This window comes from Portunus trituberculatus, chromosome 17 (genome assembly GCF_017591435.1).
Source record: "Portunus trituberculatus isolate SZX2019 chromosome 17, ASM1759143v1, whole genome shotgun sequence".
Taxonomy (NCBI): domain Eukaryota; kingdom Metazoa; phylum Arthropoda; class Malacostraca; order Decapoda; family Portunidae; genus Portunus; species Portunus trituberculatus.
In genome coordinates, this window is record NC_059271.1 from 19,962,627 (window position 1) to 19,985,421 (window position 22,795).

Genomic DNA, 22,795 nt, shown 5'->3' on the forward strand with positions numbered 1-22,795 from the left:
GGCCAGGAAGTGTTAGGAATAGTTATTTTTCAGGAAACATTTAACAATATTTTTCAAATAAAACAACTACTTCTGAAACATAAGCATAAGGTAAATGTAAAATCAGTGTGTTCAGGGAAGATCCACAGAACTGAAATTGCTGATAAAAAGAATAAATGTTGAGACTGGCTCAACTCATCATATCCTGTGTACTTCAGTTGGGTGAAACACACACACACACACACACACACACACACACACACACACACACACACACACACACACACACACACGCAATTTAGAAATACTGTTATTGAGATACTATTAAAAAATGTTATACTTTATATGTAAGGCTTATGAATCTATTTTACTTCTTTCTTGTTCATTTCATATGGTTTCATTGCATATCCTAACTAATTAAGTTTTTAACTTGGGATTTTCTCTTCAGTTACTATTAAAAAAAAAAAACTTAGAATTATATATTGTAACTTTACATAATATCTCAAAATCCACTATCGAGCTTTACACTCTTTTTTTTTATTTTATGATCAGTCATTTCACTAGTATTTAATTTATAAAATCTTGCTTTCACTTTCACAAAATTAAAGGCTTCATATTGGTAGTTTGCAAATTATGACTGCTTTGAGGAGCTTTTTGAATAGGACATGTTGGCTCCCTCATGTAAAGGATTTATTATCTTAAAGCAAAGTATTAAGCTGTAGAGCCATCTTTCATTTAAATATGGTATCCTCCACCAGAGACAGGAGTGAACTTATACATATGATATACTAGATGACTATTTATGACACAGGAAGCTTGTGTTTCTTTATTGATAATATGTCATAAATTAAAGCAAGGATCTCAAAATCTTGAAACAGGCTGCAACTGATTTATGTCAGTACTATAAGTACATAGATCCTTGGAACTTGGCACCACCTATGACTTTCGGTGTGGAGTTATTAAGGATAGCATGTATATTTTAGCCAGCCCTAGCCTGCTATAAGACCTTCTTGACCTCTCCTAGCCTGCTGTAACTGCATCTTTTTTGTCAGGTCTTAACTTTGGCGTGCATGTCATGGCTGCATGCTGCTGCATCCACAGGTATCGTCAACGAGTGGGCCAGGTGGGTGCGTCACCCCCCAGTACCAGGGCGTAACTCAGGAGGGGGCCTGCCCACCAGACCCCCCACCCTCTACCAGCAACACCACTAATAACAACAATAATAACAACAATAGTAACAGCAACACCACCACGTCCAACAACAATAACAACAATCTGAACACCACCACAGCTCCGCTAATCCTAAACCTGTCCAACATCCAGGGCGGGGGTGGGCTACTCATCCTCAACAGTGGGGGGGGTGGCGGGCACCACCCATCTCCACATCCCCCACTGGCTGGCCCCCTCACGCTCACGTCTTATCTGGGTCAGCCTCATCCAGTGTCCACTGCAGCCTCCATCATCCAAGGACCTCCTCTCGTCCCTCACTCCACCCAGGTTGCACATCTTCACCACACCCATCACCACCACCATCACCCACAGCAACACCACCTTCACCAGCAACAGCATCATGCTTCTCAGCACGGACCACAGCAACAGCAGCAGCAGCAGCAGCAGCAACAACAACAACAACAACAACAACAACAACAACAGCAGCAACAGCAGCAACAACAACAACAACAACAACAACAACAACAGCAACAGCAGCAGCAAGGTGTACCTACATCTACACATAATGCTAATCTCTTAGTTAAAAGGGAAGGAGATAAAGATGTAATGGAAAGTCTTAAGCTGGATGCTACAAATGGCAATATTGCCATGGACTCCGGCACTTTTGCCAATCTTGTATCAAGTCTTGAAGCTGGAGAAGCAACAACAAATCAGCAACAGGAACAACAGCATCAACAGCAGCAACAACAACAGCAACAACAACAGACACAGCAGCAGCAGCAACACCAGAATCAGTCCCAGCAGCAGCAGCAACAACCAACCAAGGACACATTTCTTAGCATTAAAGCTGAATTGAATGAACTTTCAGTTGAGAAAGCTGAATTATTTTCTAATACTCTAGATCTCTCTCCTGATGATATTCAGAAAACTCTCTCAGCAAATCTTCCTCCGGGATCGTGTGGCCGCAAGGCATCCTCCACTGCCGATGTCAACCCCATGGACTTTATAGATAATGACATGACATCACCCGAGGATGATGTTCTGGCCAATCTTGATGCTTTTGATATGCTGAGTGATTTTCCTGATTTGGATCATTATGACACATCCCCTCCAGATAACCTGAATAGTAATAATAGTAATAGCAGCAGCAGCAGCAGCACAAACAATAGTGGCAAGTCTGTGACAAATCAGAGTCAACAGACAACCCGAATGGACTACAGGGAAAACACTGCTAACATAACAGACTACTCTCCTGAGTGGGCATATCCTGAGGTAAGCTCATCTATGGTTTTATATGACATTCATATATAAAATTTATTGTTTTATTCTTTTATTTCAGTTTTGAACTATAACCTGTTGAAACAGGTTTGCGCTTGGTTGGCACAAAATTATCCAGAAAATGTCTAACTTCTGAATATACTGCATACCATTTATATGTTTGTGTAATTTGTCAGCATATAAAGGGGGACTTGTTATGCATAATTGAATATTATCATGCAAAAGTGAATTTTGTATTGTGCAGCTGTCATGTGTATCATGATTGAGTGGGTAACAAATATGCATCATATGTTTGTTTAGGAGCAGTTTATATGAAGAAGTAATGCCTAGATAAATTTCATAATAAACCTTCAAACTTTATGAATAATCTGTTGAATGTGGTTTAGAATAATCTTCAACAAACAGAACTCATTGAAGTTATATGTGTGACTGCAGCCTAGAAGAATTGATAGTTGATGTGTTACAGTTAGAAAAGTTATGGATTCCATAGTCTATTATTTATGAAATAATGAGGAATTGAAACTTGAAATGTTTGAAGTTTTCATCAAGCAACATATCACTCAGACCTGTAAGTCTCCTGATCCATATTTAACTTGCTACATCCTATCACTTTTTATGAGTCAAAATTTAATTGAACAGGAGGATACTTTAAAGTGAATTAAATAAAATAGATTGTGATGTATAATTTCAAGAGAGAGTAGAAGATGCTCTGGAATATGAATAAATGTTAAGTCCCTTAAGAAATATTCAGGAGACAAAGCACAAATGTCAGATAGGCTCTTTTTATCCATTTATATTTAATGGCTCAATGTTTTCCTGTTAAATTGCAGTTACTTATTTATTTATTTATTTATTTATTTATATTTTATTTATTTATTTATTATTTTTTTTATGGCCTATAGCACATGTAGGCATACTTGAAAAGTATATGTGGGAAACACTGTTCAGCTTCTGCCCATTAGTGGTGCAGGCAATTTTATTGATAGTGGTACCCATATTAGGGCCCATATCACCACCCAAGTGCATCTTTGGTGTAACCACCTAGAACTTGGGTATCATGGTGGCATGTAGGTAACTTTTAAAACACTCAACAAATGGCATAGCATCAAAACGATATATACTGGGATTCAAACCTACAAGTGGATGTCTGCCTAATCCCACGCTCACCACCTTATCCACTAAGCCACCATCTCCCCTAAATGAATGATAATATAGAAAATTATACGCCTGAAAATACCTTGCTCCTATTGAATGATGCCAGTTCTTATTCTTATCTTATTTTATTTTATTATACTAGTAATATTATCCAACTAGGATCTGTAGTAGATGATCAGATTCATATCTTTTGACCTGCCTTCATTTTTCCCAAATATCATATGATGATAATATGTTCATATCAATATATTGATCTCAGATAAAAGAAATAAATGAAAATGGTTTGTTAATTTTGTTACCAGTGGTCATTGTTCTGTAGATAGTCTCACTGTTTTTGTAAAGAAGCCTTCAGTAGATTTTGAACTGTTGGATAAATAATAGTTAGTCTTTTGGATGTAAGAGTGCTACCATTATTTTATGTATATCCATCCTGCAGTTATCTTATCTAAATAAACTTCATAACTGAAACAATGGGTGAGGTAGTCGCAAATGTTAAGGAGAAACATAAACAAAATTTCTCAAGCAAAAGCAGTGACAATATTATATAATAAAAAGCCATGAAGGGTGGTTAGCATTCCTTATTGTTTTCACATCCCATTGTTGTTTACATGTACAAAATATTAGTGGTTTTAAAATACTATGACTAAATATTTTATTTAGTTGGTCGTGGGTGGCTATGGCGTGGGAGATATCTGATTCACTTAATTTATTTTGATGTTAGAGTGTTAAAAGATTAATAACATAGTAACAGCATAACTGCTGATATGTGCAGTTGATTCTGTACAGAAAATATATCTTAATATTTATTCATTTCCTAGAACATGCAAAATTGTGTTAGCTATGAAAGTACTGCCTTCCATATTTAATACTGCCTCACTGAACAGGGAGGAGTCAAGGTGCTGGTAACGGGGCCATGGTATAGCAGCTCTTCACCTTACACTGTCCTTTTTGATGGTGTCCCTACATCCACCACCCTTGTTCAGTCAGGCGTCCTACGGTGCTACTGCCCAGGTGAGGCTCAGACCTCAGCTATCTTTCTTGTAAATGATAATGTGATTACTCTCTGCCCTCTCTTCTATATATATATATATATATATATATATATATATATATATATATATATATATATATATATATATATATATATATATATATATATATATATATATATATGTGTGTGTGTGTGTGTGTGTGATTTAGCTTTGACAAGTATGTCATAACATTTGGCCTTATGTATATTATAATATTAAATTTTTTAAATGACTTGAACACTTGAAATATTATAACATACATACAGGTAAAGTATGGATAAAAAAATAATTGAACAAATGAAATGAAATAACTGTCTTAATATTGTATGGCTAACTGAGATGAGAAAACTGCTTTTATAGTTATTAGCTAGTATTGATGAATAAGTAATCTACTTTTCAAATTCATTACAGCACATGAAGTTGGCTTAGTGACTCTTCAGGTTGCCTGTGAGGGTTTTGTTATCTCCAATTCTGTGATATTTGAGTACAAAAAACCTCCATCCGATGAGAACAAAGTCAAAGAGGTAAATTTCCAATTGTTGTGATGCACTTAGCACTTTGAATCACCTACAAGTTTAGATATGGCTTACTTGAAGTGGAAAAATAACTTTTTTTCCTTTAAATGAAGAAAAGTAGTCACTGGTACATATTACATACTGTTAAATATATTGAGGTGTTCTGTATTGAGTCATTTTGACTAACAATACTTGATTACTTGACACACAGGAGCAGGTCATACGGGAGCAGGATGAACACCTCCTCAAATTTACCCTCCTGCAGCGGCTGGAGACTATGGAGACGAGGGTCCAGGTTTGCCCAGATAGCCAGAAAAGCCCATCCAGTTATGAAAATGATGTCATGATGCACAAAGCTCATAATTTTGAGGTAATGCTCTGGGAATTTAGTTTAAATGTGATGTTATTTACATTCATTGCATAGCTTTGTAAAGGCTAACTTGTCTGGTACTGTGTTTTGTATGACTTGTGATATTTTAAACTATGTTTTTAATGGATGTGAACTTAATTTGACAAGTTGAATGACCCTTTTATTTTTATACTTTTTTTTCTCTCCTTGTAATATGGAGTTAGCAATATTTATCATTTTCTCTTTTCCTTGTTAAACTGAAATTACATGACTTTTTTCACTGTCACTGTGCCTTTACTTCTTTCAAGATAGAAACATTATGCAGTATCTGAGAAGAAATAACTGTCATTGATGGAATTTCATTGATTGATTATAAATTATGTGACAATTTGCATAACTTAGTTTTAGCGTAGATTAGTGTAGGGCCTTGTTTGTATTCATCCCAGTGTTTAGAATTTCCCTTTTTGCTTTCAGGAGCGAGTTGTGTCATACTGTCAGAGGATGAGTGGCAAGCAGTGGCTCAGCATGGACCATGGCTTTGCCTCCGGCCTGCCTGAGCTGCATGGCCTCACTCTCCTGCACCTGGCAGCCATGCTAGGTTATTCTAGGTACATATGTGTACATCTTTGTGATGTTTTATGTTAACATGCTAATAGAATGAAAAGTTGAACACATTTTTTCATGCTAGTTATTTTGTTAAATGCTCAGATGAAATTCAGTCACATGATATTACAAAGGATGGCTAACTCTCAGAAAATTCTAATAAATAAGTGTTTAGAAAGTTTTAGATTTAATTGAACACCTTCTACTTCATATTCTCCAATGGTCTCACATTTTGTAATCCTTTCAATCTGTTCTTTTCTACTGTGTTGTTTGCATGCAGGAAAATAGTAAATATTGTATTGTACATAAATTTATAAATTTTTCCAAAAAAGTGTAAAGAATTACATGTATATAAGAAAATTATACTATTGGACATAGGCAAAGAAATGTACAATATACTTCAAAAGATTACATAATGTGCTTTGAATATGATCAGTTGAAACTTTTCAGTCGAGATTCAATACTTGAACTTAATTCGTTCCAAATGGCTTTTGAGGTATCAAAAAGTTCAGCTATCGATACCAATAAATCATATAATTCGTTCTAATCTTAAGTTTACAGAAATTTCAATGTTTTTTCTTTCTTTTTTTTTTTTTTTTTTTTTTTTTTTTTTGTACATATTGTAAGTGAAGGCTGGTGATGGATAACGTAGAAGAGGAGGGGAGAAGGAGGCAGGTCATCAGAAAATAAGTCACCATCCATGAAAGCATCTGTTAACTTTTCTCCTGGTGTGATTCCTGTGAACCCACTAGTGAAGGGCTGTGGCTCTTTCAACATTTGCAGTGTCACTAGATTTCTTGTTCTCACCACTAATAAACCTCTTTGATGCCATTTTAACTTTCTAAATGAAAAACTACGGACAGAAGGCAGAAGAATGTTGTTTCTTTCATGACAGCGGGACTAGGGATCCGATATACCAGAGCACCGGTATTTTTGTTCGGTATTATTGATATTACCAGTATCAGAATGAAACAAATGGCTATGGAGGGAAAGGAGAGGCCATTGCTTTGTTTACAACCAGATATTTTCAACACTAATAAGCCTTTGGTGCTATTGTAAGTTTCTAAATGAAAAACTACCAACAAAATGCAGCAGAATATTATTCTGACAACTGCAGTAGCACAACAGACAGAAGAGTAGGAGGGAGAGGCCAGTTAGCCTTTGTTTACAACCATGTGTGTGGACATTCGACTACCAGGTATTTTTTTGGGGGGTATTAAATCAATCTTTTGTATTCAAGTATTGAAAAGTTTGACTATTGAGACATTCAAGTATTGAGTCTCAACTGTACTTTATATCTTGTTTTAAATAATGTTCCCTTCAACAATATATGAAATGTAATTGACTTTAATCTCTTAAAGGTTAATCGTTACATTATTGCGATGGCGTGAGGAAAATCCATCTTTGGTGCTGGAGTGTGAGGTGGATGCCTTACGTCAGGACTCCCGGGGCTGCACTCCTCTCAGCTGGGCCTGCACCCGAGGCCACCGCCACACTGCCCTTCTGCTTTATCGCTGGAACTCACAAGCATTGCACTCCAGAAATCAGCTGGGACAGACTCCCCTGCAGTGTGCTACCATTAATGGTAAATGGAACTGTATTTTTATATCTGTCTTGGAACTGTATTTCTATATCTGTCTTGCATGGACAAACTTAGGTACAAATGCAAATAGATATATTGGAACTACCTCATAAAAGGAACTTCATTGTACAGATGAATAAATGGAAAAGAAATGTATTTAAGTAGACGCTTCAAGTGACTAATGCAAAATTATGATCATCAGGTCATCATGCTCTAGCAGAGGAATTACAACAGCTGGATGGACAGAGAGATCAAAGAGGCAGCTTAGAGGGACTAAACTTATCCCTCTCATCTTCCTCTTCCTCCTTGTCCCAGCTGTCTACCAACAGCAATACCTCCACTACCACTTCATGCAGCAACACCACAAGCCTCAGTCCTGGCTCCTCTGTGCTTGGAGTAGCTCACCACTCACCAGATGTGTTTCTCCGACCTTCTCCCCGCAGGTACAGTCATATACCTCTTGTGTGGGGTGTTGTTTTGGTATTTATTTACCTATATATTTTCTTTATAAAATATTACTTATCGTTTATATCACAGTTTCTCACTCCAAACTTTCTTGTGAAGTATGTTCTCCTCTGTTGTAATTTTCACTATTTTTTCTGAATCATCTTGTACTCTCATTTTAGTTTCTTAAGCTATGGCCAAGCTTGCTGTAGAGCTTTGTCTAAAACACTGTTGATTGCATGACGGAAACATGTCAGACATATACAGTGATTTCTCAAATTATGTGAGAGATATGCCCCTGAAGGGATTGTATAATGTAAAAATCACAAAGTGAATATGATTACTGAGCTAAACTGTACAGTACATACCAAGTAAAGAGGATTGCATTCAGCCAACATTAAGTTGAAGGATACTCCATGTTGGTGGTGTGTACGAGAAACACCTGGCATTCTACATAGTCATCATCATGTCTCACAGAATTCCTGACCATCATTCCACTGACCCTCTTAAGGCTTTCAGCTTTAAATATTTAGAAAGAAATAGGTTCTTGATATAATTTTCTTTTTATCTAGATTATTTTGATATCATAGCACTACTTTTGGGAATTATGAGAAATGCATTCAAACAAGAAACATAATAAATTGGAGAAAATTACACCCTGACAGCCAGACACATGTAGGCCACATGGGGCAAGGTTTGTTTGAGTCTGGGGAAAACTGATCGTACCTCTCCTGGCAGTTATTTATAATAATATGTACATTATTGCATCAAAGAAGGACATTATTTAGTCATCATTAGTGATATTTATCATTAAATTAATAAAAAAAAAACTGCTGTGGATCGTGTTATGGTATATATAGCCATGTTCCCACAATGTCAACAAGAGTAAAGAATGTCATTAGCAATGCTGTAACTGGGTTAACCCACGCTTAGCACTTATGACTACATCACAAGGTTAGAGCTTTTCATAGATGGACTTGTGCATAAGATGCACCATTTTGTCTTGTTATGACCACATCATTAGCTATGACGGTTTGTAGAATATGGCCCGCATCTCAAAATTAAACCCGTCCCACAACTTGATTTTCTGTACATCATGTTATTCTAGACAATCTGTGCAATGTGAAAAAAATTACTAGGTTTTTTACCTCGTGTTATTACAAAATATATATTCTAAATATACATAAATTGAGAAATCCCTTGACAACCATCATGCTACTGTACTGACAATACGGTGGCAATTTTGGATGAGTCTTTCATGGACAGGCTGGAAATAAAGCTATAGCAGTCTCAAGTCTTCATCCCACCACTGTTATCAACATGGCTGGCAAAATTTCCAATATGATGTAGACATTTGTGCTAGTAATGTATTCTACCATTACTGAGTCAAGGTCAGAAACCTGCAACAAACACATGCAGGAGAAATGGTACTACATCTTTCTATCAATTGTGTAGATCAGTTTTTTATACCATTTATTCCAATTAAAAGCTCTTTTGAAGGACTTGTAGACATTCACAGCATTTGCATCTCCATTCACTTTCATCTTTCGTCATTTGAATCAATCTTTGACTCTGTAGAGTCAGCCAGACAAGACATTAGTTCTATTAAGGTTTTATTGTTCCAGATGTGACTTCAAGAAGCAACGGCACCTCAGTGTAGACCTTCCTCTCAGCAGCGAACAGGATCTTGGGCGTCCAGTCAGTTGTTTGTCACCTGCCTCGTCCTGGAGTGACACTTCAGTCCGCCGTGGCAAACTCATCAAGAGACCTTCAGTTGACTCCGGCATTAATTTAGCCAATGTGGACAATTACAAGAGAACCAGTTTAGACTCAGGCCTTGACATCTTGCAGAAGTATTCCAGGTAAGTCATTACTAATGCAACATACATACACACACACACATTAACACGGAGCGCAGCCGTTGAGCAGGACGCACGCAGCACGCATCTGAGCAGCTCACAGAGATTACTACAAAAGGACTTGGACTCAGGCCTAGACGTATATACAGGGGGAGAGGGGGCCATTTGTTCTTCTATCTCCAAATCAAATAAGTGTTAGATCACATATAGCTAAGAAAAGAATAACGAGAGAGATAGAACCAAGTAGCGCTGCCAGGCGCATGGCAGAATCAAAACATATGCCGAGTGAAAACCAACGCTTTTTAGAAATCCCTATTGGTTTAAGGAAACTGACTGATGATACTATGGAAAAGGATTTCTTGGGTTTCCAGGATGAATGAGGTAATATGAGAAGGCTTATTAATGTAGAAAGATAAATAAAATATAATGAAGGAGGTGATGTCCTGTGTCATGGACAAACAGGACCGGCTGCTAACGGAGAACACAGCCCTGAAATTTAGAGTAGCTGAATGTGAGAAGGTTAGTGCAATAAACCAGGAATTGAAAGAGGTTATTCTGGAAATAAGGAAGGAAAATGACGTTCTAAAAACCACATGCGAAAATTATGCAAGTTCTTTAAAGAGCTTGCAGAATAAAGTGCAGGACGGGATTACAGACGGCAGGTGGTCTAGGTGATAACAAATTGAAAGAACTAAGAAATTAATGGAAACAGAAGTAAGAAGAGGAAAAAGTCAAATTTTCAGAAGTGGTAAGGAGACAAATTCAGGAGAACACAAAAGTCACTGTAATAGAAGTTTTCAAGGAAAAAGAAGATTTGGTGCGGGATGCAGTGGACAAGAGAAAAAGCTTCGTGATTTACGGGATGAGGGAAAAGAAAAATCCAAATAAATTCACAAGAGAATGTGAAGAAAGGGAAATGGCCAAAACTGTTATCAAATAAGTACAAGACAGCGCACAAGAATTTGACCAGGAGGTGGAGGAAGTGATTAGGCTGGGAAGGTACAGTGAAGGGGGTAAGAGACCAATGAGGGTGAAAATGAGATCTCAAGTGGCTGTAGAGGAAATTATGACTAAAAAAGGGAAGCTGGCCGTTGATGTTGATTTTAAGGAAATATGGATAAAAAGAGATGTGAACTTAGAGGAAAGAGAAAAGGAGAAGGTGCTAAGAAGTGAAGCTAAGGAGAAATACGAGAAAAGGACAGAGATGGAGAAGAAGAATTTTTACTGGAGGGTTCCGGATATGAGATTAAAGAAGTGGTACCTAAGGAAAAAGAGGAGGTCGTGGAGAAGGCAATAAATTAAGAGTGACTTATACTAACAGAGATGGGTTGTTATCAAGCATATTGTAAGTTCGGGATTATTTGAAAGAGAAAAGGCTGGATGTAATGTGCATCGTTGAAACAAAACTGAAAAAAGAGATCCATGTCAACTTTAAAGAGGAGGGATATAATGCCTGAAGGAGGGACAGGAAGGATAAAGGATAATAATATGTGTGTGGAGGATGTGCAATATGGTGAGGACAAAATGGAAGTAATGGGAGTAACAATCAAAACAGAAGATTTGAAGAAAAGAAAAATTATAGTTACATATGTTCCACCAAAGACTAATACATAGGGATCAGAAGAGCATAAAGATATGCAAAGAGAGGTGATAAAGTGCCTAGATAACATGATAAGAAGAGATAGAAGAATACTCTTAGTTGGAGACTTTAACTGTAAAAAAATAAACTGGAGAGAGATGGAAGTAATGGATAATGCTGGGCAGTGGAGTGAGAAAGTGTTACAGTTGACTATGGTTAATACAATGGACCAGTGGGTGGAGGAGTCAACAAGGTACAGGGGAGAAGAAGAACCATCATTGCTTGACCTAGTTTTCACAAAGAAACCAGAGTCTCTCCAATCATACAATACCTTAGTCCAATGGGGAAAAGTGATCATGTGACATTAGAGATGCAAATGCAGGAGGAAGATGAGATAAGTTACAGAGAGGACTACAAAAGAGAGAGATTAAATTATGCAAGAATAGATTTTGAAAAATTAAGGAGTTATTTTGCTGATATTGAGTGGAGTAATATTATGTGCAGGAAGACTGTACAAGAGAAATATGACATATTCTTACATAAATACAATGAAGGAGTAAAAAAGTTTGTTCCTTTTTATAAGAGTTCAGAAAAAAATACATGCTTGGTACGTACAATGCTAGATGCATACAAGAAAAAAAGGCAAAGGATAAAGCATGGAAGAAACTCTTAAAGCATTGAAATGACTGTAATAGTCAGCAGTACAAAGATACTAGAAATTAATATATTAGAGTAAGAAGAGAGAAAGAAAGAAAGTTTGAGAAAGATGTAGTGCATAAAAGCAAGGATGAACCCAAACTTTTCTACAAGTTTATAAATGACAAAACAAAGAATAAGGAAACAATTGAAAAAATAATTAAAGAAGGGAAGACATACCAAATAGAGAAGGAAATGTGTGAAATAATGAATGAGAGCTTCAAAACGGTATTCACTGCAGAAGATGATTTCACAGAACCTAATAGGACATTGGATTGCCAAGGATTACAGGAGATTGCAGTGCACAAAGAGGATATTGGAAGATTACTGGATAAGTTGGAAGTCAGAAAAGCAATGGGGCCAGATGGTGTATCAGGCTGGGTGTTAAAAGAATGTAAAGAGCAATTACTGGATCCAATTTGGGAAATAATTAAAAGTTCAATAAATGAAGGAAAAGTTCCACTAGAGTGGAAGAGAGCCAACGTAATACCGATATTTAAAGGAGGAAAGGCAACTGAACCACTAAACTACAGACCAGTGTCACTTACAAGTGTCATAGGGAAGTTATGTGAAATAATTATCAAAGAAAAATGGGTTAAATTTCTAGAAGAGGAGCAAGTCATATCGAACAGACAATTTGGGTTCAGGACAGGGCGGTCATGTGTATCAAACTTATTAAGCTTCTACTTGAGAGTTATTGCAGGACTTGAAAACAGAGATGGATGGGTAGACACAGTATACCTGGACATTAAAAAAGGCTTTTGATAAAGTCCCGCACAGAAGACTTCTTTGGAAACTAGAGTACATAGGAGGACTGCGTGGAACCTTGCTCGAATGGACAAGAGATTATTTGAAGGATAGGGAAATGAGAACTGTGATCAGAGATACATACTCATCTTGGGGTAAAGTAACTAGCAGAGTGCCACAAGGGTCAGTGTTAGCCCCATTATGTTTCAAGTTTATGTAAACGACATTCACATTGGGATAAACAGTTATATAAATTTATTTGCTGATGATGCAAAGTTGCTAAGAGTTATCAAAACCAGAGAGGACTGTCTGCTGTTGCAGGAAGATTTAAACAAGATCTATGAATGGAGCAAGAAGTGGAAATTGGAGTTTAATGCCAAGAAATGTCACATAATGGAACTAGGAAAGAGTAAGAGAAGACCAGTATGGAACTATTTGATGGGAGAAGAGCAAATAATGAAGACTAAAGAGGAAAAAGATCTTGGAGTGATCATCCAAGAAAATCTGAGCCCTGATAAACACATAAGCAAGATATTTGGACTATCATATAAGATGTTGACTAATATAAGAGTGGCATTTCATTACATGGATAAAGATATGATGAAAAAAATCATCACAAGCATAATACGCCCAAGGCTGGAATATGCAGCAGTGGTATGGTCTCTGAGCTCTAAAAAGGATATAAGAAAATTGGAAAGGATACGGAAGATTGCTACAAAGATGGTGCCAGAATTAAAGGACCTCACATATGAAGAACGACTGAAGGAAATGGGACTGCCAACCTTACAAGGTAGAAGACAACACGGGGACCTAATAACAATGTATAAGATAGTAAATGATATTGAAAAGACAGACAAAGAAGACCTGGTGCTGTTGACAGAATATGGAAGGACAAGAGGACAAGAAAAAAAGATCAGGATGAGATGATTAAACAATAAATAACATAGTTTTATAGGGCCTGGTGTTTATGCTTGTGTGGCCCCGTCTCCATATCTACACTTATCCAATTTTTCTTTAAAACTATGCACACTTGTTGTTGACACCACTTCTTCACTCAAACTGTTCCACGTCTCAACACATTTTTGTGGGAAACTATATTTTTAACATCTCTTAGACATCTTCCCTTTCTCAGCTTTTTACTATGTGATCTTGTGTTTTGAATGTCATATTCTTCTCTCAGGATCAGTTTCTTATTATCCACTTGGTCCATTCTCTCTGTGTGTGTGTGTGTGTGTGTGTGTGTGTGTGTGTGTGTGTGTGTGTGTGTGTGTTTACTTATTTTTATTTAGCTAGTTGTATATTACAGTGTTTGAGAGGGGCTCATAGTGACCTGTCTCCATATCTACATTTATCTAACTTTTCCTTTAATCTGTGCACTTTCTGCTGTTACAGTCTCTTCACTCAATCTATTCCAGATGTCCACAGTCCTATTTGTAAAACTAACAACCGAGTGACTCTGTCGTGTGATGGGAAAACCTTCTAAATCGTTGAGTGAATCTCCATCCCCAGAAAGTTGATAGTCTGTGCTGGTTCGAGCTCTGACTTGCCCCGATTGAAGGAAATGTTGAGAGCCTCGCACAGATGTAGGAGTGCTGCTCTTGACCTCAGTGCTTCTTGTTTGGAGGATGCTAGTAGAAGCCAGTCATATAAGTACCGGATCAGCCGTATACCCTGGTGATGTAAAACCACTGAAACTAGAGCCATCACTCTCGTAAAGACCTGTGGCGCTGTCGACAGACTGAAACACAAGACTCTGAACTGAAGGGACTGATCTCCCCAGAAAAAGTGCAGATATTTCCTGCTGTCCTGATGGATTGGAATCTGAAAGTATGCATCTTGCAGATTGACCAACAGCATCCAATCTCCTTTCCGGACTGCCGCCATCACCGATGTACAGGTCTCCATGAAACTTGGTCTTGTGGATGAACTGATTTAAGAGAGAGAGATCTATGACGGGACGAAACCTATCCGTGGATTTGGGTACTACGAAAACCCGACTGTAGAACCCGGGGCCGGGACGCCGACTCTACTGCGTCTTTCCTTAGTAGAGATTGTACTTCCTCTTCCAAGGCCCTGCCTCTCACTGAGTTGGGAGAATAATTCCCAAAGTGAATTGGGAAATTTGACAGTGGAGGACGACTGACGAAGGGAATGCGATAACTTTTCCTGAGTAACTCCACAATCCAAGGTTCTGCCCCTTCGTCTTGCCGTACCTCCCAATTCTGTGAGAGACAAGCTGCCACTTGTGAGGTCAAGAGAGGAGGCTCCTACTTCCGAAAACCCGACTTGCTCGGGCCAGCGGCGTGACGTCTCTGCTGCGCAAGAGATGAAACAGGACGGCTCAGCTTAGGAAACAAAGCAGGCTGTCTTTGAGATGGTCTATAACCCGAAGTAGAAGGCCTGTTAGCAGGGTGAACAGACAAAGACGAAGCAGGTGGTTGTGGGCGTTTCCTGAGAGCGGCTGCAGCAGCTTCTTGATAGGACTTGGTGGCCTCTGTCTCAGAGTGCCTCTTTGCCTGCATCACCTTCTCTTCCTCAAAGAGTAAAGGGGAGTCCACCGAAGACTGAAGGAGGGAGCGCTTATCGGAGACTGAGAAGGAGGAGGGGAGAGTCTTCAACACCGCTTGTCTCTTAAAGGTCAAAATATTGGACAGCACCATGGTAGTCTCCCTTGAGGCACTTTGCATGGCCTGCTGCATGCTGGAGACCACCTGTGCCATCAGAGAGTCTCTGTTGGGTACTGAATCACCCAATCTCACCAGCCTAGAGAAAGCTCCGAAAACCCAGAATTGGAAATTCTGGATCTCCCGTATCCCGCACACCACTTCCTCTAAGTGGAGCAAGTCTGAGCCAGAGCTGGGGGGTGAACGTCCGAGGAATTCCGAGGAAGGAAGGGCGCCAAGGAGGGATTGACGACTGACCCTTCCCTTCTGGTCGTCATCACTGACTACGTACGCCTTCTGCTTGCCTCGTCGCGTGTAAAGGAGTGTAGCTGAGGACCTAGCACGCAGGCGATCAGAGACACACCTGTCCATGAACCGGGCCGAGTTCAGGAGAGGTCGAGACCACCGGAAGGGTGTGAACAAATCCCTCCCTTTCTGCTGCAGGAAATCCTCTTAGCCCAGGCCTGGGGAGCGCTCACGGAAGTCCTAGCGCACACCCTTAGACTCCGGGAACTGGTCATACACAAAGTTCGCCAGTGTGAGAAAGTCTGAGGAGTCCCGTTCTGGTTGCTGCTCGTCCTCTCCAGCCGATGAGTCCTGTGAACACCCATCTGATCCTTGCCATGTGTTGCAAAGTGGTTGTGGCGAGCTCACTTCGTCTCCCAACCAACTGTCATGAGAATCCAGGGGCCTTGGTTCATTATAGGAAGTCACTGAACCATGCTGGGCAACCTGCCAAGCTTCCGAGGCTGCATGATAGTGAGCCAAGGAAGGGATTCTCGGTGGTGAACGGGGGGGTGAGGAGCATTGGTAGCAGGGACCATGGGAGCAACCTCAGACACCCTTACCCGTTCACCAAGTGCAGGGTCTTGGGAGTCGGGAACGCTTGATCCTGCCCTTTAGGTCCTTTGGTTCCTTCCCTTGCCACTTGTGGCCAGAACCAGAGTTAACCTGAGGCGTGGAACCTGCCAACCTATCTAGGTTAACTAAGCTAGAGGGGGGATGCAGGGTAACACCTGCTGCCAACCATCCCTCACCGGCCACACCGACTTGACTCATATCTATGAGCAGAGGACTGTCGGGGGAGGGTGGGGCGCCGGACGTGACCGCAGTTGACAGCGGAGGGGCTGAAACCGAAACAAAGTTAGGAAGCTCCCTAACCACTGTCTCCTCAACCACTTCCTTCACCACATCCTTCAGACACGCGGGCTGAGCAGTACCAGACAGCCCCAGAACTGTGACATGATAAAAAGCACACTGGTAAGCTGTTCCTGCACACCTGCAGGAGGGAGAGCAACTACCTGTGAAGCAGAAGGCCCAGGGTCCATGCTGGAACATGAGGAGAGCACAGAGCAATCCCGACACTCCTTATCCTGCACAAAACTACCGATAAACTGCTTACCGGGAGGCGCGGCAGACGAGTGTAGCGAAGACGAACGCCTCTTGGTGAAAGACTTACATTGGATCCCTAAGCTGCGCTGGTACTTGTAAGCCGTAAGCACCGTGTCTTCCTGCCACTCCTTGCACTCATCACACCTACTGTCAGGAGTACACACGCTGCCCCTGCACTTAACACAGCTGTTATGAGGATCTAGGGACTTGCTACTTATCTGCCTGGTACAGCCCTTGCCAATGCAGAACCTCCTGCTTCGCTGTGAGGGTGACTGTTCCTTGGCAGAAGAAGCACCTTCCATCACGAGAAATCTCCAGAAGAAACCGGAAAAAACAAAGCGATTCAGGGACAAGACGTCCGTATTCTCCAATCGCAGAAAAGAGAATGGCATAGTGACCGCCTGCGCAGGCGGACAGGGGATGGGGGAAGGGGAATGGGAGGCTTCCTGTTTTCTTTGTAACCCCTCGCTCGCCTTACATACCAGTCGAGTTCTTTATGGGTTAGTTATTTTCTATTTCTGCGATCAGGACAAAGTCCAGACTCTATTCCCTAAGTCATATGAAACAGGTAATGCGACAAACCAGGTTTTAAGGAGGTGCCATACAAGGAGAGATTAAGAAGACTGAATTTACCCACATTAGAAGAAAGAAGAGAGAGGGGAGATATGATAAAGATGTATAAATTAATAAATAGAATGGACATCCTAGAAAGAGAAGACTTCATAAGGATGTCTCCCAACAATCAACTGAGAGGACACCCAAAGAAAATACAAAAGGACAGTTGTATGGGAGATGTCCAGAAGTATAGATTCCCATTGCATGGCATTTACAAATGGAACAAATTGAGTAGAGGTAGTGTGTGCGGTGAGTGTCAGTCAGATGAAGGACAACTTTGATAAATGTGGACAAACAGACAGGACATAAAGAGCCAAGCTCGGGCCCTGTAAATTACAAATACAGTAATACCTTGAGATACGAATGCCCCAACATACAATTTTTTTTTTTATATACGACAAAAATTTTCATATCATTTATGCCTTGAAATACGAAGATATTTTTAAGATACAAATTGCCATCGGTAGGTGGCGCAGCGATCACTTGGCTACCCGTGTCCACCCGAACATTCAGCCCACGTTGTGTTTTGTTGTTCATCCTTTGTGCATGTATCTGTCTGTGCTTCTTGGCAGTGTGTATTTTTTCTTGAGTTTTATGAAGTTTAAGTAAGATCATGGATCTCAAAAATAAAAAGTTTGGCAAAAAACACACAAAATAATCTGTATTCTCATACTGATTACACTTAGAAATTCAATAAGCAAGTGAGTACAATTGGTATTCTCTCTCTCTCTCTCTCTCTCTCTCTCTCTCTCTCTCTCTCTCTCTCTCTCTCTCTCTCTCTCTCTCTCTCTCTCTCTCTCTCTCTCTCTCTCTCTCTCTCTCTCCCTACTGTTCTGATACAACTCTCATTCAAAAGTTGTCTCCCTGTAACATTGCTTGAGACCCGAGGTATAGAAGTAAGGCACGTGGGAGAGGTGGTGGAATCAGACACTGTGAAATCACTGTCGCTCCTACCATCCATCATGGTGACACAGTGACATAGAGCATATGTTTACTCCTGATGAGTGTTGCCATCTCACAAGCAAAGAAAACGCGAAGAAAAAAGCCAAAATATAACTGTAAAAAGCCTAAGCATTTATTGACATGCCCCAAGTCTTGCGTGATGAACGTTTATTGATGTGTCCCGAGTTTTGCAGGTCAAGTTGTTATTTTGGGCAATATAGTTAATTTATATCATGCCTACAATAAACATTGTATTTATCTTACATTAAATCTATATTTGGTTGGTATTTAAAGCATGTTAATTTTTGGGGGGTGTAAATTCATATCACAAGAACGAATGAATTCTATTTCCATTAATTTCTATGCGAAAATTTATTTGATATACAATTTTTTTATATACAACAATCGTCATGGAATTAATTAAATTCATATGTCGAGGTACCACTGTAGGTAAATACATATCATACTGACCAGATGCATCTGAGCAGCTTGCAGAGAAAAGCTACAACAGGAGCTGGAGACTGGCCTAGATGTATGTACAGGGGTGAGGAAGCCATAGGTTCTCCTATTTCCCAATTAAATAAGTGTTGGATCGTATATACGGAAAGAATAACAAGAGAGTGATGGAACAAAGTAGTGGTGCCAGGCGTATGGCGCAATCAAAATATACACCATCGATTGAAAACCAATGGTACATTGAAACTCCTGTCGGTCTAAGGAAACTAACAGATGATATTATGGACAAGGATTTTTCTAGATTCAGAGATGAAGGAGGTAATATGAGAATGTTAACCAATGTAGGAGGTGATGTTGAGTCTAATGGACAAACAGGACCAACTGACAACGGAAAACACAAAGCTGAAATTGAGATTAGTAGAATGTGAGAAAGTCAGTGCAATCAATCAGGGATTAAAAGAGGAAATACAAAAAATAAAGAAACAAAATGACGTACTAAAACCCACATGCCAAGACTACGAAAGCTCCTTAAGGAGCTTAGAGGTTAAGGTGCAGGATGGGATTGTGGACAGGGCAGAAGGAACTACAAAATTAATAGAAGCAGGAGCAAGAAGAGGAAAAAGTTAAGTTTTTGGAGGTTGTAAAGAGATAAATTCAGGGGAACACGAAAGTCACTGTAATTGAAGTTATTAAAGAGAAAGGTCTGGTGCAGGATAGAGTGGACAAGAAAAAAAAGCTTCATGATTTTTGGGATGAAGGAAAAGAAAAATCCAAATGAATTTACAAGAGAACGTGAAGAGAGAGAATTGGCCAAAACTGTTATCAAATGAGTACAAGGCAGCACACAAGAACTAGACCAGGAGATGGAGGAAGTGATCAGGCTAGGAAAATACAGTGAAGGGAGTAGGAGACCAATGAAGGTGAGAATGAGATCCCAAGTGGCTGTAGAGGAAATTATGGCTAGGAAAGGGAAGGTGGCCGGTGATATTACTAAGTGGCTGTTGAGGATATTATGGCTAGGAAAGGGAAGCTGGCCGGTGATATTGAACACAAGGATATACGTATGGATAAAAAGAGATATGAACTTAGAGGAAAGGGAAAAGGAGAAAGTGCTAAGAAGTGAAGCTAAGGAAAAAAACAAGAAAAGGACAGAGATAGAGAAGAAGAATTTTTATTGGAGGGTTCTGGATATGAGATTAAAGAAGTGGTACCCAAGAAAGAAAGAGGAGGTCGTGGAGGAGGCAAGAAATTACGAGTCACTTATACTAATATAGATGGGTTGTTATGAAGCATATTGGAAGTTACGGATTATTTGAAAGAGAAAAAGCCCGATGTAATGTGCATCGTTGAAACAAAATTAAGAGAAGGGATCCATGTTAACTTTAAAGAGGAGGGATATAATACCTGGAGGAGAGACAGGATGGATAAAGAGGGGAGGAGTGCTAATAATGGTTCGTGATAATATATGTGTGGAGGATGTGCAATATGGTGAGGACAAAATGGAAGTAATGGGAGTAACACTCAAAACAGAAGAACTGAAGAAGAGAAAAATTATAGCTACATATGTTCCACCAAAGACTAATACATGGGGAACAGAAGAACATAAAGATATGCAAAGGGAGGTGGTAAAGTGCTTAGATAACATGATAAGAAGAGATAGAAGTATACTTTTAGTTGGAGACTTTAACTGTAAAAAAGTAAACTGGAGAGAGATGGAAGTAATGGATAATGCTGGACAGTGGAGCGAGAAAGTGTTACAGTTGACTATGGTTAATGCAATGGACCAGTGAATGGAGGAGTCAACAAGGTACAGGAGGGAAGAAGAACCATCGTTGCTTGACCTAGTTTTCACAAAGAAACCAGAGCCCCCTCCAATCGTACAATACCTTAGTCCAATGGGGAAAAGTGATCATGTGACATTAGATGCAAATTCAGGAGGAAGAAGGGATAAGTTACAGAGATGACTATAAAGAAGGATCTACAGGCAACCCCCGTTTAACGAAGGCTCACACAACGAAATTTCGCTACAACGAAGGTTTCATTTTACTACCATATGCTCATTTAACGAATACCAAACTCGCTTTAACGAAGTTTTATCCAGGTAATTTTTTTCCAAGTTTGAAAGCCCCGCCGTATCACACAAGTCGACAAGCTTTTGAATACACTAGCAGCCACAAATACTAAGGCCTGCCTCAGGAGAAATCCTGGGACACCTGTAGAATCAAGATCAAGATCAAGCCTCTTGTGGACAACACGCACCACTCACTCCCATAACAGTGTCAGCAGCAGCTCGTCTTCACTCGCTCAACTTCCCACCAAAACTCCTTGCAATGTGGCCTAGCATTCCTAAGAAGACCAGGAAGTCTCTTAGTCTCGAAGTGAAGCTGGATATTATTCACAGACACGAGAGAGGCGAGAAAACTATAGCGTTGCTGACCACCATCTTGACTCCATCTACTGTCTCTACTATTTTCAAGTCAGCAGACTATTAAGAAGGCTGGTGAGACCGTATCTTCCTTGCAAGCTAAAAGAACCACCTGAACTTGTGACTCTACAATGGATAAAATGGAAAGCCTTGTGGAAATGTGGTACATAAGTTTTGTATGCGGTACAATGATGCACCCTTTGTTTACATTCCACAGGTTGCCGGTTAGTGTCTTTCACGTTTCACTCTTCCTCCTTTCATAAATTTAAGATCATTAACATTATAAAGCTACGTACATACATACATTAGTGTATGTACATTATAATGACTTAAATTAAATTTAACTGCCTAAATGTTAAACTTCATAATTTTTACTTTCATTAAACCTTTCACCGTACTATGATGCACTCTCGCTTTGCTTACTCTCAGTGGAAGTTCAAGTCAGGGGTTAAACTTGTTATAATCGGTTCACGTAACGAAATTTCGCTTAACGAAGAGTTTTTTAGGAACGTAACCCCTTCGTTAAACGGGAGTTGCCTGTATTTTGCTGATATTGAGTGGAGAAATATTATGTACAGAAAGACAATACAAAGGAAATATGTATGACATACATGGGATCCTTGCAATTCGACGTGGTTAGGGCAGTTTTTCATCGGTCAAATGAGTGTTTATCCGAATCGTGAAGCAATTTTTCTCATAAAATACTTAAGAATTAGGGGGATAGGGACCAACCTCCAGCCTAGACACCATTGAAACATCACTATAACCTCTAAAAACACTAACTTGACTAAATCAGTCTTATTAAAGGCTTAATTTATATCTCTAACTCTTTTTATTAAACACATTAGGGTGCTGTACAGTACATTTTTGGAAATAAACACTTTGCAGTGGTATCGCAGTACTTGTCCCTGTTCTTCTAAATTGTTGATACTGTTGATCTAGGGACACTCATTTGCACTGCAACGACATTGAGAGCTGTACCTGCCTCACACTTTCTTACAAGCTCAAGCTTATCTTTGAAAGGCAGGAAATGGTACTTCTTAGGGCTGGGGCTGGAGGTGGCTTTCCATCGTCTTGAGTCAGATGAAACGCACCGTTTTCCTCTAGCGTCAATTTTTAATCAAATTAAGATCTATGGTTTTGAATTAACACTTTTATAATATAATTAATTTTCTTGTTAATTGGAATGATGCTCTAATCTCAAATCAATAAGATCTTGATAAGTAGATGTAAATATATTTGTATATATATATTTTTTGTCCTAGCCTAATGTGAAAAGTACTTCAGTTGTTTGTTTACATTTCTCTGGGACTGC

At 39.5% G+C, this 22,795-nt stretch overlaps 1 protein-coding gene across 2 annotated transcripts in view; it reads left to right on the plus strand.

The window, feature by feature from the left end:
• Positions 1-22,795, plus strand: part of LOC123504990 (calmodulin-binding transcription activator 1-like) — a 697,746-nt gene that overhangs the window by 641,801 nt on the left and 33,150 nt on the right. For both annotated transcript variants that reach the window (XM_045255981.1, XM_045255980.1), the window contains 8 exons: positions 1,081-2,421; positions 4,467-4,593; positions 5,025-5,137; positions 5,340-5,498; positions 5,952-6,085; positions 7,442-7,665; positions 7,865-8,105; positions 9,732-9,968. In XM_045255981.1, coding sequence (XP_045111916.1) covers positions 1,081-2,421; positions 4,467-4,593; positions 5,025-5,137; positions 5,340-5,498; positions 5,952-6,085; positions 7,442-7,665; positions 7,865-8,105; positions 9,732-9,968 — 2,576 coding nt within the window. The remainder of the gene's footprint in view (positions 1-1,080; positions 2,422-4,466; positions 4,594-5,024; positions 5,138-5,339; positions 5,499-5,951; positions 6,086-7,441; positions 7,666-7,864; positions 8,106-9,731; positions 9,969-22,795) is intronic.